The 14,876-nt window shown below is 38.7% G+C and overlaps 1 protein-coding gene across 1 annotated transcript in view; it reads left to right on the plus strand.

Annotated features, from left to right (window-relative positions):
- si:dkey-178e17.1 (tricarboxylate transport protein B, mitochondrial) overlaps positions 1-14,626 on the plus strand; it is a 29,747-nt gene extending 15,121 nt beyond the window's left edge. Inside the window, exons 4-9 of the mRNA XM_036578894.1 lie at positions 6,034-6,172; positions 6,910-6,994; positions 8,347-8,451; positions 8,866-8,981; positions 9,074-9,147; positions 10,127-14,626. Of these exons, the coding sequence (XP_036434787.1) occupies positions 6,034-6,172; positions 6,910-6,994; positions 8,347-8,451; positions 8,866-8,981; positions 9,074-9,147; positions 10,127-10,241 (634 nt within the window). The 3' untranslated portion in view covers positions 10,242-14,626. The remainder of the gene's footprint in view (positions 1-6,033; positions 6,173-6,909; positions 6,995-8,346; positions 8,452-8,865; positions 8,982-9,073; positions 9,148-10,126) is intronic.
- Positions 14,627-14,876: the final 250 nt, after the last annotated feature.

Here is a 14,876-nt window from a genome sequence, read left to right on the forward strand (position 1 = left end):
CACACACACACACACACACACACACACAAATACAAGCGCACAGAAAATCTTTATTATGCCAAAGCCCTTTTCAAATTTATGACAGGCTTGGACAATCAGTCCTCCAAAGATCTGAGTGTGTGTGTGTGTGTGTGTGTGTGTGTGTTTGTGTGTGTGTGTCAGATGAATAGACAGGTCCAGCAGTGCGTGTCCTTTGTTGACAGTCAGAGCAGTGCTCTCTGCTACTCTGAGGCTTCAGTGACACCTAAAGAGACAGCAGTTCTGACCTCACACACACACACACACAACCACGCACTCTCACACACACACACACACACACATACATGCCTTCCTGATGCACTGTGTGTGAATTAGACAGTTATGACATGTAGACGGTATACTAGCCGTTGGTCTTAGGTTCTAACTGACCTTTCTATTTACATTCTGTTCAACATGAGAAACACTTAGAGTGCATTCTTAATTTCAAATGATATTTGTTTTGCACGTGAAAGATCTAACTGTTAGAATAGAGCTAATATTGGTGGCACATTTGTTGTTGCTATTTTCACACTACCTAATTTCAATTAAACCTGCTTAACACATGTTCATTCTCCAAAGTGAATCTGGGGTCAGTAGGCTAATTTTTCAGTCCACTATATGATAACTAGCTGTGCAGGTCACTCTGTATGTGAACTGAGACTGAACCAGACAAATAATGTAAGCTTATGTTCTGAAACTTGTGAGTAACAAAGGTTTTTATCTTAATTTATCATCTCTCTGTCCTTCTCTCTCTCTCTTGCGTTGGATCAAAACATACATTTGCATACGACTGTTTTTGATATATACTCTCATTAGCTGGAACATGCAGCAACTGTTACTCTCACTGGGATGCGTGATCAGAATCGACCGCCATCAGCTCCAAACATGCAATCAGCCAGTTTATTATTTTATTTTTTAGCTGATCTATGTTGCAGTTTTATGGCATAACTCACATTAGTGAGGTGAGCTTACTCGCGTCATATGTAAAAGCATCCATGCTTTTTAAAAAGCCAATATGACTCTAAAGAATTCAAAATAGGTCATAAAAATTCATGAACGGTTCCCAACTCCATAACATTTTAAATTGGAAACATTATTTACTGACTCTAAACAAAGATCACTGCAGCTGTTCATTAGGTTGAGATTTTTTTTTTCAACCTAGCAGCAGTAGCTATGAATGAATGCATTTGTATATGGAACATGGTTAGGGCAATCAAACTGTAGTTCATCATTATTTTTTCTAAGACCACCAAGACTACTGTGTAAGGTTGGCATACTATGTCAGATTTATAAGACACTCTTTTACTATAGAGCCTCGTCGCTCAGGAAGCTTGAGTTCATTTTATCAACTTTATCAGTGCACCCTGAAATATCACCTGATACTGTGATACTGTGATTCAGTACCAGTCAAAAGTTTGGACACATAGCATTAGAAGAATTATTCTTATTTGCTATTATTTTCCACATTATAAAAATATCTTTAAAATATTTTGATGCAGTTTTAGACGCTCTTGAACATTCTGTTAAGCTTGTTCCTTAGAAACCACCTGAATTGCTTTTCCAACAGGACTGAAGAAGACAAGCATATGTTGCATATGTTGCCAATACCCATCTATTTTTTAGAGATGCACTAATATGGAATTCTGCCAGTATCTGATATTTTTCATGTACGTGGCTGCAGATGTCAATGCAAAAACATTTATAAATGTGAAAATTAGGAATATATCTAGCAATATCAATACATCAATAGCACTTATTTGTAGAGAAAATAGTAGTTCCCCAGAAATTTCTTTGACCTGGATGAATTTAGGTGAACTGATTGTTTCTCTACTGTCATATTCTGTGTCTTCAGCCATACTGTCTCTAACCGTCCCCTCTTTCTGATTACTCTGATTGATTGTCCCCCAGCGTCCCTTCCTCCTTCGCTCTGTCTCTCCCCCACTTTTCATTAGCTGATTGGGTTTGTGCTGGGATGGACAGAGAGAGATAGAAAAAAATAGAAGGGGGGGAGGGAAAGAGAGGAAGAAGGATTGACCTTGCAGCAACCCCTCTAATGGAGTCAGTGTCGTTAGGTACTTGCTGTGACGATAAATACGAGTGTGACTCATCTAAGAGCAGGTGGCTCCGGGCCCACATCCTGTCCCACTGTCGTTTATTCTGGCCCACCCTTTAATTCTTTTTCATTTTTTCTCAAGTGATGTTTGTGAATGACCATGTCATTCTAAAAAAGGCTCACACTGTCATTTAGTGTTCATAAGAAACGTGTTTTCAAGGTTTGTTAAGGATGTAAAGGCAGAGCGAGAGACGCCAAGAGAAAGAGAATATGCATTGGAAGTATGAGTGGTGCCTTGTCCTGCCAAAGAGCTGCTCAGATCTAATAAAGAGAAAGATAAATGGCCAGAGAGAGAAAGAGAGAGAGAAAGGGAGAGAGAGGGAGAAACGGAATAACAGAGGTAGAGAGACAGTATAAGAGAGAGATGGTATAACAGAGAGAAATGTGTGAGAGAGAGAGAGGTAAATGGTGAGACAGGCAGAGGTGGAGAGAGAGATAAAGGTAGTGAGAGAAGCAGAGGGAGAGAGATGTTGAAATAGCCGAGATAGAGAGAAAAAGAAAGAAAGAGAGAGAGAACAGTAGAGAGAGATGGAGTGATTCAAGATGTGTGTGGGCGCTCAGGTGGAGAGATGTCAGAGATGTTCATCAGACAGACGGCAGCATGTGTGTTTGCATCTCGAGCGTTTCTTTTTTTGAGCCAATAACTCAATTCTGAGCTGTAAATAGCTCTCCGTCTCCACCCGGCCATACTAAAGCCTTGTCTTTTCACCGATAAGGGGAGGAAAAAAACAGGTAAACAAAAAAATCTCCCTCCTTAAGTTCCTGGATCTGGCTACTGGTCCCCTGTGCTCTCTTGCCAGCGGTTGCCCGGGTTACTGCCGACGCCAGCTGATTAAGGAGGAAGCCTGTGTCGTCTTGGCAGGTGGTAAATATTCTGCAGGGCTGATGGAGCGAGTCTGTCTGGCAGCCAGGGAAGGATGTGTCGCCAGAGCTGGTGGTTGGAGTGTGTGTCAGCGTTAGTGACTGAGTAAGAAGTGAGATGATATTCCAGTGGAAATACATCCCTTTTCTTCCTGTATTCTGTGAGACTTGGGAGAGTCCAGAGTGTCTAAGGCTGTTTTTACATCTAATTCGCTTTCTGAAATTTGGCTGGTATACAAGCTATCTGTACTTGTACTGTACTATGTTGGAAGCCAAAAAAATCTTGTAACTTTCACCAGCCCATCTCTGTATAAAATCCAGATCTATAACTTATATATATTCTTGATTTAAATATATTGCCCTATAACACTGTTTTTAAAATAGAGACAATTAACATATATGAATCACAATCAAAGCAGTAATAATAAACCTTACTTGATCTCTGCTTCTTTATGATTGATTTGTCAGTTTAAATTTAACCAATCAGGTCACTGATGCTCGGCCAAAAACATGCTCTGCAGTCCATGTGCCAAAAACGAATGCATTCCTTCATTGTTATTTTATTACTCGTCTGCTGTTATTAGCAGCAGCTTGTGCTGTAAAAACAATATGAGTGTCTACCAAGAGTCAAATATTAAAACAGCAGATTATGGAAACGTACAGAGCTGATGTGCTGTTAGAAGTACAGGAAAGCATGCTCCAATGTTGAATTCCCTCGTTTGGAGCAGATCATTTTAAAAATGCCTTCCCACCAGCAGCGAACTGAGGGTTCACTTTTATGGCGAACCAAAACACATACTGTTTGGCGGACCACAGTTCCCTTGTTTAGTGCACACTTGAGTATGTGTGGAGTGTTCACACCCGTTAAAATGGACCAAACTAAAGACAAAGTACAAATCTGTCTGCACCAAACAAGCTAGTTGTGAAATTGCTCTTAAACTAAAACTCCCTGGACAACAAATTAGCATTCACCATTTCTTCTCTAAAACCTGGTTAATCATCCAATTGCCTTAATGACAGTGCTAATCTTGTCAGGTAAGGACTACTCCAGTCTCTTGAGAGTCTCCTGTCCATAGTAGCCTACTCTTCCATTAACCTTGTGCTTCACATCTGAGGAGAACACAACATTGACATTCCCACATTGCAGAGTGACAATTGTAGGATGGCTCATTCAGCAGGCACAGTGGAAAGCTGGAACACTTTGGCTGACCAGCAAAATCACCAGACCTCAATCTCAGTTCTCAGTTTGTAACAGCAGATGAAAAGCTGAAGTGTGTACCCAGTTTGTGGTAGAGAGGACTAGAATGGACTGGAAATTTTAAGAGCCTGCTGTAATCCTTACTTGACTAGACTGGTGATGTTATTAAGGCCCCAATGAACCTAAATATGTGTTTTCTTTAATCTTGACCATTGCTTAATAATGTTCATATACAGTATACAAAGTATTTACACTGAATAATTGTCCACTAAATGGCTGATGTATTTTGTCCACGTTCCCTCTCTTGACTGGGACTGGGCAGTACTAATCTTGGGTAGGGCATACTTAATTAATATCCTCACCAATCAGGCTGATGTTGCTCCTCCTGCCTGCACAGCTTTAACATAACTGTTACCCAGTGGTCACTTTCTGTCTATTCAAGTCATAGAAACATAGCTAGCAGTAACATCCATTCTTTTATAACACCACCTGTATATGTAGAGCCCCTTTTACTCATGCATCCTTGGTAGTGCTGTTGTATTTCATGGCTACCTTTTTTGGGTGGTCAGGGATTTTTTTTATATATTACAGCAGGTTACACAAGGCCTGTGCAGCACCATGCTGGCAGCATATGAACCGCAGTATAAGCACTGCTATAAGTCCACCAATATAAACCACTGAGACAAAAATAATAGCAAGATTACTTGCAAGTTTAACATAAACCCAACAACCAATGCAACTCTTCACTATAAGGCATGCATCCACTCTTCACACATTAACACATTTACCCTGATGAAAATAACATCAGTTGAAATCACACAGCTGAAATGTACATACAGATGGAAAAACTTAAAAATCCAAAGCATCAAGCATTCTGTGCCACAACATTCATTTATATCTTACCTCTGATGACAGTTTGCAGATCACTGCTGACAGAGATGGTGCAACTTTTTTCTTTAACTTGTCATTTTATATTTGGCTTGAATAAGTGTCCTCTACTCTGTCAAAGTATTAGGTCTTGCTTTTACAGATCCATCATGGCACATCTTCTGAAGCTTCAAATTTAGTACATTCTCACCAGCTCACTTCTGTAAAACCTGAAACTTTGACTGAGGTAAAGGTGGATAGTGGAGAGGTTACTAAGCAGGGATTGGAGGAGAAAATGAAGCGAACATTTAGGAAAGACATGGAAAGCATCAGGATTACAATCGGCTGTAACATGACAGATGAGTTACTTTTTTCACTGTGCAGCTAGAAAAATTTCCACCGTAAGTCAAAATAGCTGTTTAGATTTTTTCATGATTGCTAGCTGGGGCCCCTGGGCCTATACCCATAAAACCCATTGGATGATCTTGGCCTGGATGTGAAGTTACCATTTAGAAAATATGAGGTTTTGTTCTGACAGTGATATAAGCAGTAGCATAACTGGGATCTTATGGGCCTCAGAAAAGTGTTTGCTAGACTCCCTCTTTAAGATTTGAAAATAATGTATATATATATATATCCTGTTGCAAGTTGTGAAGGTCTGTATAGTGTTGATGATAAGTGGTGAGATATGTTATGAATTTGGATCTTTCTGTAAGCCATAGGTGTACAATTGTGTCTATACTGTATCTATGTGGATCTATATAATAATAAACATTTACGGGGCCTGGTCACCATGGGCCCACCTGCGCCATGGGCCACAGTGCAATTGCACTACCACCCCAACCCCTCTCCGCCTGTTGTTTGGTAAGCCTAAAGTTTCCACTTAGGGGGAATGCAGGTGTTTCTAATTAATGGATGATTCTATATTTATAATTTGAAACTCTTCACTCTCTCTCTGTCTCTCTCTCTCTCGTAGGTTTGGTGTGTTTGAGATTTTGAGTAATCAGATGCGTGATGAGGCTGGGAGATTGGACAGCACGCGTGGTTTAGTCTGTGGCCTGGGAGCGGGGGTCATGGAGGCAGTGCTGGTTGTCTGTCCTATGGAAACAGTCAAGGTAAATGATGTTTCAAAGCTCTGTCAGCAACACTTAACAGTTGTACAAGGATTTCTTTATCATCCGTCACCCGAAACATTTTACATACAGTTGTGTGCAAAAGCTTGAAGCTGGTTTATTTAAATATGTAAAAAAATGTATGTAAATATGATGTAAAGTTTCCTGCAAATTTGAGTGCACAATTTCTATTTATTTGTCAGGTTTACATATTGGAAAAAATAAAACATAGAATAAAACCTGTTCCTTTTGCACAGGCCACATTTTATGTTTTTATTTCCCAATATGACACAGTACTTTTCTTGTTTTAAAAGTAATTTAACTGGGCTTTTCAAGCTGTTATATACAGATATTTTCTTAAATATCTTTCTGTAATATAAAGTAGCCTAAACAGGGAACAGCATATCAGCAGGAACTGATTGCTGATTACAAGTCACCTAGCCTTGATTTTCAGATTACTGTTTTCTTTGAAAAATAGAAACAGTTCAAGTTGTTTTCTTCTAATAATTGATGACACATAGCAAAGCAGAGTAGTAGTCAGTTTTTTTTTCTTGGTGTGAACAGCCATACCTTCATGGCTGACTCAACTGAATCCTTCCCAGACGTCATTGTGTAACTCATGGTGACTAGATCCAAAACTAAACACACTTCTGTAATAAAAAAGGATTGTTATCTATTTATTTCAGCAGCTGTACTGTCTGATCTACAGTCAGATCTACTTTTCTATTCTTCTTTACCAGGTTAAATTCATCCATGACCAGACCTCAGCCAATCCCAAATATCGGGGCTTCTTTCATGGAGTGCGAGAGATCGTTAGAACTCAAGGTACTGAAGGCTGTGTTCTTATGATTTTATAACGGCAGTGCTCCCTGCTGTTTAGCAGAGGTAGTGCAGAGCTGTCCACTGTTGTATTGTTCAGTAGTACACTAAATGGCCAAAAATATGTGGACCGTTCTAATTATTGAGCTCAGGTGCTTTAGCCATTGCTAACAAGCGTATAAAATCAAGCTCATAGCCATGCAATCTTCATAGACAAATGTTGGCAGCAGAATAAGTCATGCTGAAAAGGTCAGTGACTTTAAATGTGCCATTGTCATTGGATGCCACTTTTACCAGTCATTTCATTTCACCAAATTTCTGCTCTTCTAGATCTGCCATTATTCTGAAATTGATGCATCTAGGAGCAACAGCAACTTAGCCACAAAGTGGTAGACCATGCAAACTCTTAGTCTGGGGCCACCAAGCACTGGAGCATGTAGCACCTGAAAATTGTCTGTTCTCTGTTAAATGACTCACTACAGAGTTCTAACCTGCCTCTGGAAGCAACATCAGCACAAGAACTGTGCATTGGGAGCTTCATGAAATGGGTTTCCATGGCAAAGCAGCTGCACACAAACCTATAATCACTATGCACAATGCCAAGCATCAGCTGGAGTGGTATTAAGCCTGCCGGCCCTAGACTTTGGAGGAGTGGAAACGTGTTCTCTAGAGTGATCTGACAGTCCAAGGGACAAATCTGGTTTTGGTGGATGCCAGGAGAATGCTACCTACCAGAATGCATAGTGCCAACAGCAAAGTTTGGGAAGTAGGGATAATTGTCTGGATTTATTTTTAGGGTACCATCAGTTGCAGTGAAAGGAAAAGTTTACGCAACAGCATACAAAGCCAATTTAGACAGTTATATGTCAGGTTTTAAAGACATTTGATGAGTTTGGTGTGGAGGACCTTCATCTGGCCTGCACAGAGCCCTTACCTCAACCCCACTGAACACCTTTGTTCTGAATTGGAACATCAACTGTGAGCCAGGCCTTCTCCTCCAGCATCAGTGCCGGTCCTAAAAATGCTCTTTTGACTGAATGGGCACCAATTCCCACAGACATTCCAAAGTCTTGTGGAAAGCCTTCCTAGAAGAGGCTGTTATAGCCACAAAGGTGTGAGTGCAAATCCATCGTAATACCCATGGTTTTGAAATGGGATGCCCAAGAAGCTCATAAAGGTGTGATGGTCAGAAGTCCAAAGCTTATGCTGAAAGTGGACACAGATAAGGCACTTTTAAACATGCCCCTTTATTGATTAAGATCAATAAGACTAGTTCAATAGGGGTCAAGAGTTTCTCTGTTCTCTGGTAGATGACTCTCTCTCTCACTTTTGGCTGCATTCTTTTTCCCCACTTTCAGGAATTAGGGGAACATATCAGGGTCTCACAGCAACAGTGCTTAAGCAGGGCTCCAATCAGGCCATCCGATTTTTTGTCATGACTTCACTGAAGAACTGGTACAAAGGTGGGTGTATTTATGTAGCATATGTGTGAAATACTGGTAGCATTTGTAATTAAAGCTTTTATAAAAACCTGGTAAGGTGTTATTTGATGTTTTTAAAGACTGACTCATGAATAATAATAGTTTTATAGGATAAAGAGAGAATAAACTGTCACTGTCAAGATCTTATGACTTTTTTTCCTTTTTTACCAATTTGGAGCTCACCAATACTTCAGTATGCATAAAATCGCAGGGAAAAAATTGGGCACAAAGGGGTTAATGCTGTGTTGTGAGAGATGTACTGGTGGAAGTTATCATTTCATTTGGAATGCTGCCCTCTGTTGGCATGTGGTTGATAAAGCAAGTCTCATGACCTCCAAAGTAAGAATTCTTCTAACATTACAGTTCTTTCATCTGCCTTTTCCCTGCGTGATCTAGGTGACAACCCCAACAGGCCTATGAACCCTATAGTGACGGGTGTGTTTGGTGCTGTAGCTGGTGCTGCTAGTGTGTTTGGAAACACGCCTCTAGATGTGATCAAGACCAGAATGCAGGCGAGTGTTGTAGAACAGAGTGAGTGAGTGCTGTTGTGGTGTGCAAGATATTCCTAAATTTTAACCATGGTATGTGTATTTTTTTTTTGCAGGGTTTGGAGGCTCATAAGTATAAAAACACTGTAGACTGTGCTGTGCAGATCATGAAACATGAGGGACCAACTGCGTAAGTTTCTGTGTGGGTGGGTGGGTGTGTGTGTGTGTGTTGACTGTTCTCTTCTCTTAAAGGGGCACTTGGGCCAAAATGCAAAACCATCATTCATTTCTTGTAAACATGCCTACTCACCTCCTACAGGCTTGAGTGTGAGATTTTCCAGTTTCATGATTAGGAAACCTCCCTTCTGATGGTGTATCTTGAAGGTGGGATGAACTTTTGAAAAATCTTTGGGGCAGATACTTGAGGATTTTTTTTTTTTGCTAGCTGGCTAACACAGAAAGAAGACAGTGTTACTGCTAGGAAGTGGAATATTGCTTCTATTTTATTAGCATCTAAATCAGTGCATTTATTTGTCACTGCGAGGGGATTCACAATAGTTGTATGATGTATTTACACAGTGCATGCTGGGTGTTGTAGTGAGAGAACTTTGATGGATGCAAAAAAATGCGAAATTGTGAATGCTGTCTAAACGATAAGGCTAAGAGATGCAATGCTGGGCCGCACAACAAATAATGCAGCAAATAAAATCTTATATGCTGGTTTTAGGTTGGAGTGCCCCTTTAATGGTTTTTCTTTTGAAACGCTGCCCTCCAATGGCGTACGACAATTTTGGGCTTGTGTCTGTGATTTGACTGTTCTCTGTTCTTGGCTCTTAAATGTTTAAACAGATTGTTTTGCACAGTGCTATAAAACCTTTTAATAACGACTAAAGGAAGATCAAAGGTTTTTTTCTCTTATGTGGTTTGTCCCTGGCCTGTAAACAAAGATTACACAGTCAGAAGGAAAAGAGAGAATAAAAGAGAAAAAGAGCATGTGTATAAGTTATAAATTGCGAAACCATTTTTGTGGCCACTCCAGTCCACTACAAACATACTACACTGGCAAGATTGTAAGCGGTTTTAGTGTATGCGCTGCTACTCAAAAGCTTTGAGTAGTTACCACTGCACTAAAAAGTGGTCTAAATTTAAGTGTCTCTGTTTGTGTTTAGGTTCTACAAGGGCACAGTTCCTCGGCTGGGCCGCGTATGCTTGGACGTAGCCATCGTTTTTATCATCTATGAAGAGGTGGTGAAGGTTCTCAACAAAGTCTGGAAGACAGAGTGAGAGAATTGAAAGAGAAGAGAGAAGATATCCAGAGAGAGGAGAGAGATTAAGGTGGAAAATTTGAGACGCAATCACTGTGCCAAAAGATGGAGTGCTTATAGGTGTTCATTTATGTCTCTGATCACCTGGTAGCATCAGTGCATCTCCTACTGTAGCTCCTCTCTCGAAATTTGCACACAAGTGTTTTTAACAGTGGTACATCAATAGTGTAGCAATACCCGTTTACTCTGCTAATGTTGTGGCAATTTTTCTGTTTTAAAGGAAAACTCCAGCATTGTTCAGCCTAATCTCTATCCACTGTATCAGTACTGTATGCTAGATTTGCTTGAACAGCAATTTTGAAAAAGCAGCTCTGTGTACTTAAAAATGAATAGAAAACTGTTGACTCACACTTACAATAGAATCCAATGGGATTGAACGAAGCAACTGTTAGTTCCTATTATAATTGTGAGGAAAAAGAGCAGAACTCAAATCCAAACTTTCAAATATTGAAAATCATGAAAGTTTAAAAAAAGGTCAAATATTAAATTAGGAATTTTTTATTTGCAAATTAGTTTCTCTGTAACGTTACACATTCTCATATTGCAGAACAATGAGATGTCTGAACTCTGTAGTCCCCAAGAGGGAGATGAGTCTTATGTCAGTCAGTTTTTTTATCTGTTTAGTCCAAAGAAAGTAGCATACTGCAGCCCTGGATAGCAGATAGTACAGAGCGCTGCTATAGCACATAGGAAGCTTTACAGAAAAGCCCAGTAAACAAGAAGCTCAGCTTTATTTGAATACTTGTATTGAATAAAACCTTCAGCATCATTTAACGAATTAATCACATTTGGGATCAGTTAATTAACTCTGCATTAATTGTGTTGAGTTGAAAGGTGCAAGGCACAATACGATGTGACTAGTAATGTTAGCTCAGGTGAAAACAGACTAATAGCATTTGTTTGTTTATCGTAAAGATACCAGATTGGCTGCCTACCTCTGTGTAAATTTAATGCCAGTATCACTTATTGGGGATATTTGTGGCCTGGGTTTAATGTAGTAAGATGCTGAGTGGCATTATCTCAGGTGGCCTGAGTAGTAGTCCTAAATGTTTTTGTTTGTTTGTTTGTTGTTGTTGTTGTTGTTTTTTCTTTGGGGGGTGGTATTCAAAAGGTATTCACAAATTCAAATAACAAGTTTGACTGAAATGCTCATCCCCACTCAAAGGAAACTTCTAATAGAAGCTAATGGATATTTAACTGCCCATTAGCTTTAATTATTGTTAACTATTGTAAGTGTGTTTTAAGTCTACAGATTTCATTTCTAAATACAAATCAATGTGTCAAAAAATGACTCTTCGTGGTAATTGACCATGTGCTACAGACACAGCAGATATTGGTTAGATTGAAAAACGCTGGAGTATTCCTTTAACGTGCCAATCTACTGGGTAATTCAGTAGTAGTTTCATCATGGAGGACGATTAATTCTTAATTAAATTACCATCCATGCACATCTCTCTCTCTCTAACACTCACACACACCAAACGCACAGAGGAAGGGAGGGTAATATACTGGCAAAGTATGCTAATGTATTGTTTTTTAAATGTTTTATTATAAAATATGGGACCAGGAGTTTAGGATTAAAAGCAGAGCTATTTTATTTTAAAAGAGACTTTTAGCCTACAGATCATTACATAAAAGAAGGGAGAGTTTACTATTAATGAGTATTAGACAGCAGAGGCAGTGGCACTTTTAACAAAATGTATTAACTTCTGAGGCCTTTGCTATTTTACATTGATAACAATGTTTTGTTTACCTGTGGTGGGAATTTAGCTTTTTTATTATTTCTAAATGCCAGTACATTCTCTTGAATACAACTTGAGTTGCATTTTGAGTTGAACTTTGAAATGCAACTAATGGTATTCTCAGTGAAATAACAGCAATGTATGCTTTAGTATATCAGCATTTTTCCACCACTGTGATTTATTTAATCGTGGTTGTTTTGCTTTTACATTTGTAACCCGTTTGGTTAATAAATTTTTAATATATTTTGTATTTATTTTTCACTTATGTTGCACATGTGCCTTTAACCATACATTCCACTTGATTTTGAATGAATGAACACTTCTAACTTCTTTTATGAGTCATCTCCTCCTAACAGTCTGTATTATGTTGGTCTGAATCCTGTCTCCTTGTTAACTCTGCCTCTGTGCAATATTCTGCAAACTGTAGATACCTACTTCAGAAATATAAAAAACAACTTAGAACTGAATGTACTGAGAACACTGTAGCTGTGTGTTTTTTTTATTCCTGAAACAGTGAGCAGTCTTGAATTTCCTTGTTGTTAAATGTAAATGTGAAAAGCTGATATTAGGTTTATAATGAAAGGTCAGGTCTTGTTGTGATGTAATGTGACACTTATTGTGATGTAACATGTGAGGGTGTATGCCTCTCACATAACACACAAGAAAACCATTAAAGGCAACAGTTAGCTAGCTCAAATGCTCAAAAGTATTGCATAATACAGACAAAATTGAAGGCAAATACACTGAAAATATTCTAGCCATAATCTGCAAGATCTTCCTCAATGGAAATGTTTGTAAAACCCACTGAACTGTGACTGTTCCAGCTAGGCCCTCAGTTTCAGCCATAAATGTCAAAACCCGATCAAGAAATGAGAAAAATAAAATCCACTTTTATGATGACACTAATTTCAAACTTGCCCCCTTGTGGGATTTCTAATGGTTTGTCAGCACTAAGCTAACACTGATGCATATAAACATCTTTAGGCCATTCTAGCTTTGTAGACCTGAAGTTTTTCTCACAAAGGTGATCTCACCCACTCTAAATCAAATGTGATTAGATGTGTCTCAAAGTGAAGGTTGATCCTGCTAGCAAAGTCTCCTCTTCTGTGCTCATTCACACATATTTGAGATGGCCGAGGAGGCTATAATGACACTGTACAATATGTTTAAAATTTATCTTTACAGAAATTCTAGTAAAATTTACATTTCATTACAAACTCTGGAACATCATTCAGTGTTGTAATAGCTGAGAAATGCAGTCTTGGCTTTGAGACACGTCTGTTGGTTTATTATACTTCCACTTCCTAATAATGTTGGTAGTAAAGCTAAAATGTAGGGCCTTCTGTCCACCTCTTAAAGACCCAACCATTAGGAGATCTCACTTAATTGTGTCTACCTAGAAGACACCACAGAGAAAAAATGTTAATTATCTTCAATTGGCCTCGCTTCATTCGGTTTGTGATTACATCATGCTTAATAACTTATTAGTAATATTTATTATTAAACATTTAGAAATGGCAAATGAAGTTACAGAAAATACAGTAACATTTTTATGGGCATCACTTTGATCACATATAAATACATTTTGTCACTGTCAAGTTGGTGCTTTCCCTTTCCTTCATAAATGAATGTGAGGGGTTGTTTAAAAACCAACTTCATGGTTCAGACAATTAATTCTTTGACCTGGAGCTCTGAATCGCAAGCTTCTCTTTCAGCTTTCTAGAAGTTGTGACCAGCACATTGCTGAGCTAATATCACAGAGTGAGTCTTTAATTACACAATGAGTAAACATGGGTTTGCCTAAAATGCTTCATGTTTCACATGTTGGCAAATGTAATGAGCATGACACGGTGGACATGTGTTGTTTGAAATCTTGTTTGGACATGAAATTTTGAAATATCTTCACAAGTGCATTTGCCCTAGATGTGCATTTGTGCTACAGCATTGAATAGTTATTGTACTTGTAAAGTCAACTTAAAATCAACATTGACCTCTTTTAGCTTGTTAGTTTATGTCCCTGGTCACATTAAGCATGACTCATCATATTCTGAGTCTTCTGAGTTTTGATTACTTCACCACGCACCAGCAGCCAGGGAAAAATAAACTAGTAACGTATTCACCTCCCGCTCCCGTGACCCCTACATATCATCATATCAAGCAAAAACACTCAGAGACTCTGTTAGCTGTTCCTGTTACCATGTGTCACTCAAAAATATGTCAAAAGTAAAATGTGTTACAATTTCCAATTCATGTTGAATTTAAGTAGATGTATTGTGGGGTTTAAAATCAGTGCAGATATCATTGAGCTAACAGAGTTTCCATGTAGCAGCTCAGCATCAAAGAGAACTCTAATATGTGTGTGTTTGTGTGAGTGTGTCTGCCTATGTATGTGTCTGTGCATTTGTGTTGGTGCAGGTAATGTTTATTGGTGCCTTCCTGAAGTGTCGTGTACCATACCATTGTTGGTGCCATTTGTATCATAGGCTAATGATTTTGTCATCTCTTTCTGGTGGAATCATGAGTGTCTCAACACTAATATGCTAATGAAATTATTTTATTTTCCTAACTCTGTGAAATAAATCAGTCCTATGACTAGCCTTAAGTAAGTGTTTTGTCTTTTTTTAACCTTCTGTATTTCTACCATGACTTTTGTGAAGTAACCTTCCTCAGTGAAAACAGAAGTGGCCCAAGCTGAACATGCTCCTAACTGAATAAAGAGGTTATGTGTATTTGTTTTTGTCTTTCAGAATAAAAATGTCCTAATTGCCTTAAAAAACCGGTAACCTACAATGTCAGGAAAAGAGAATTCTTATTACATTTACCTTGCAAAAGTATTAAAAGTCACCAAACTT

This window comes from Colossoma macropomum, unplaced genomic scaffold (assembly GCF_904425465.1).
Source record: "Colossoma macropomum unplaced genomic scaffold, Colossoma_macropomum, whole genome shotgun sequence".
Classification (NCBI taxonomy): Eukaryota; Metazoa; Chordata; class Actinopteri; order Characiformes; family Serrasalmidae; genus Colossoma; species Colossoma macropomum.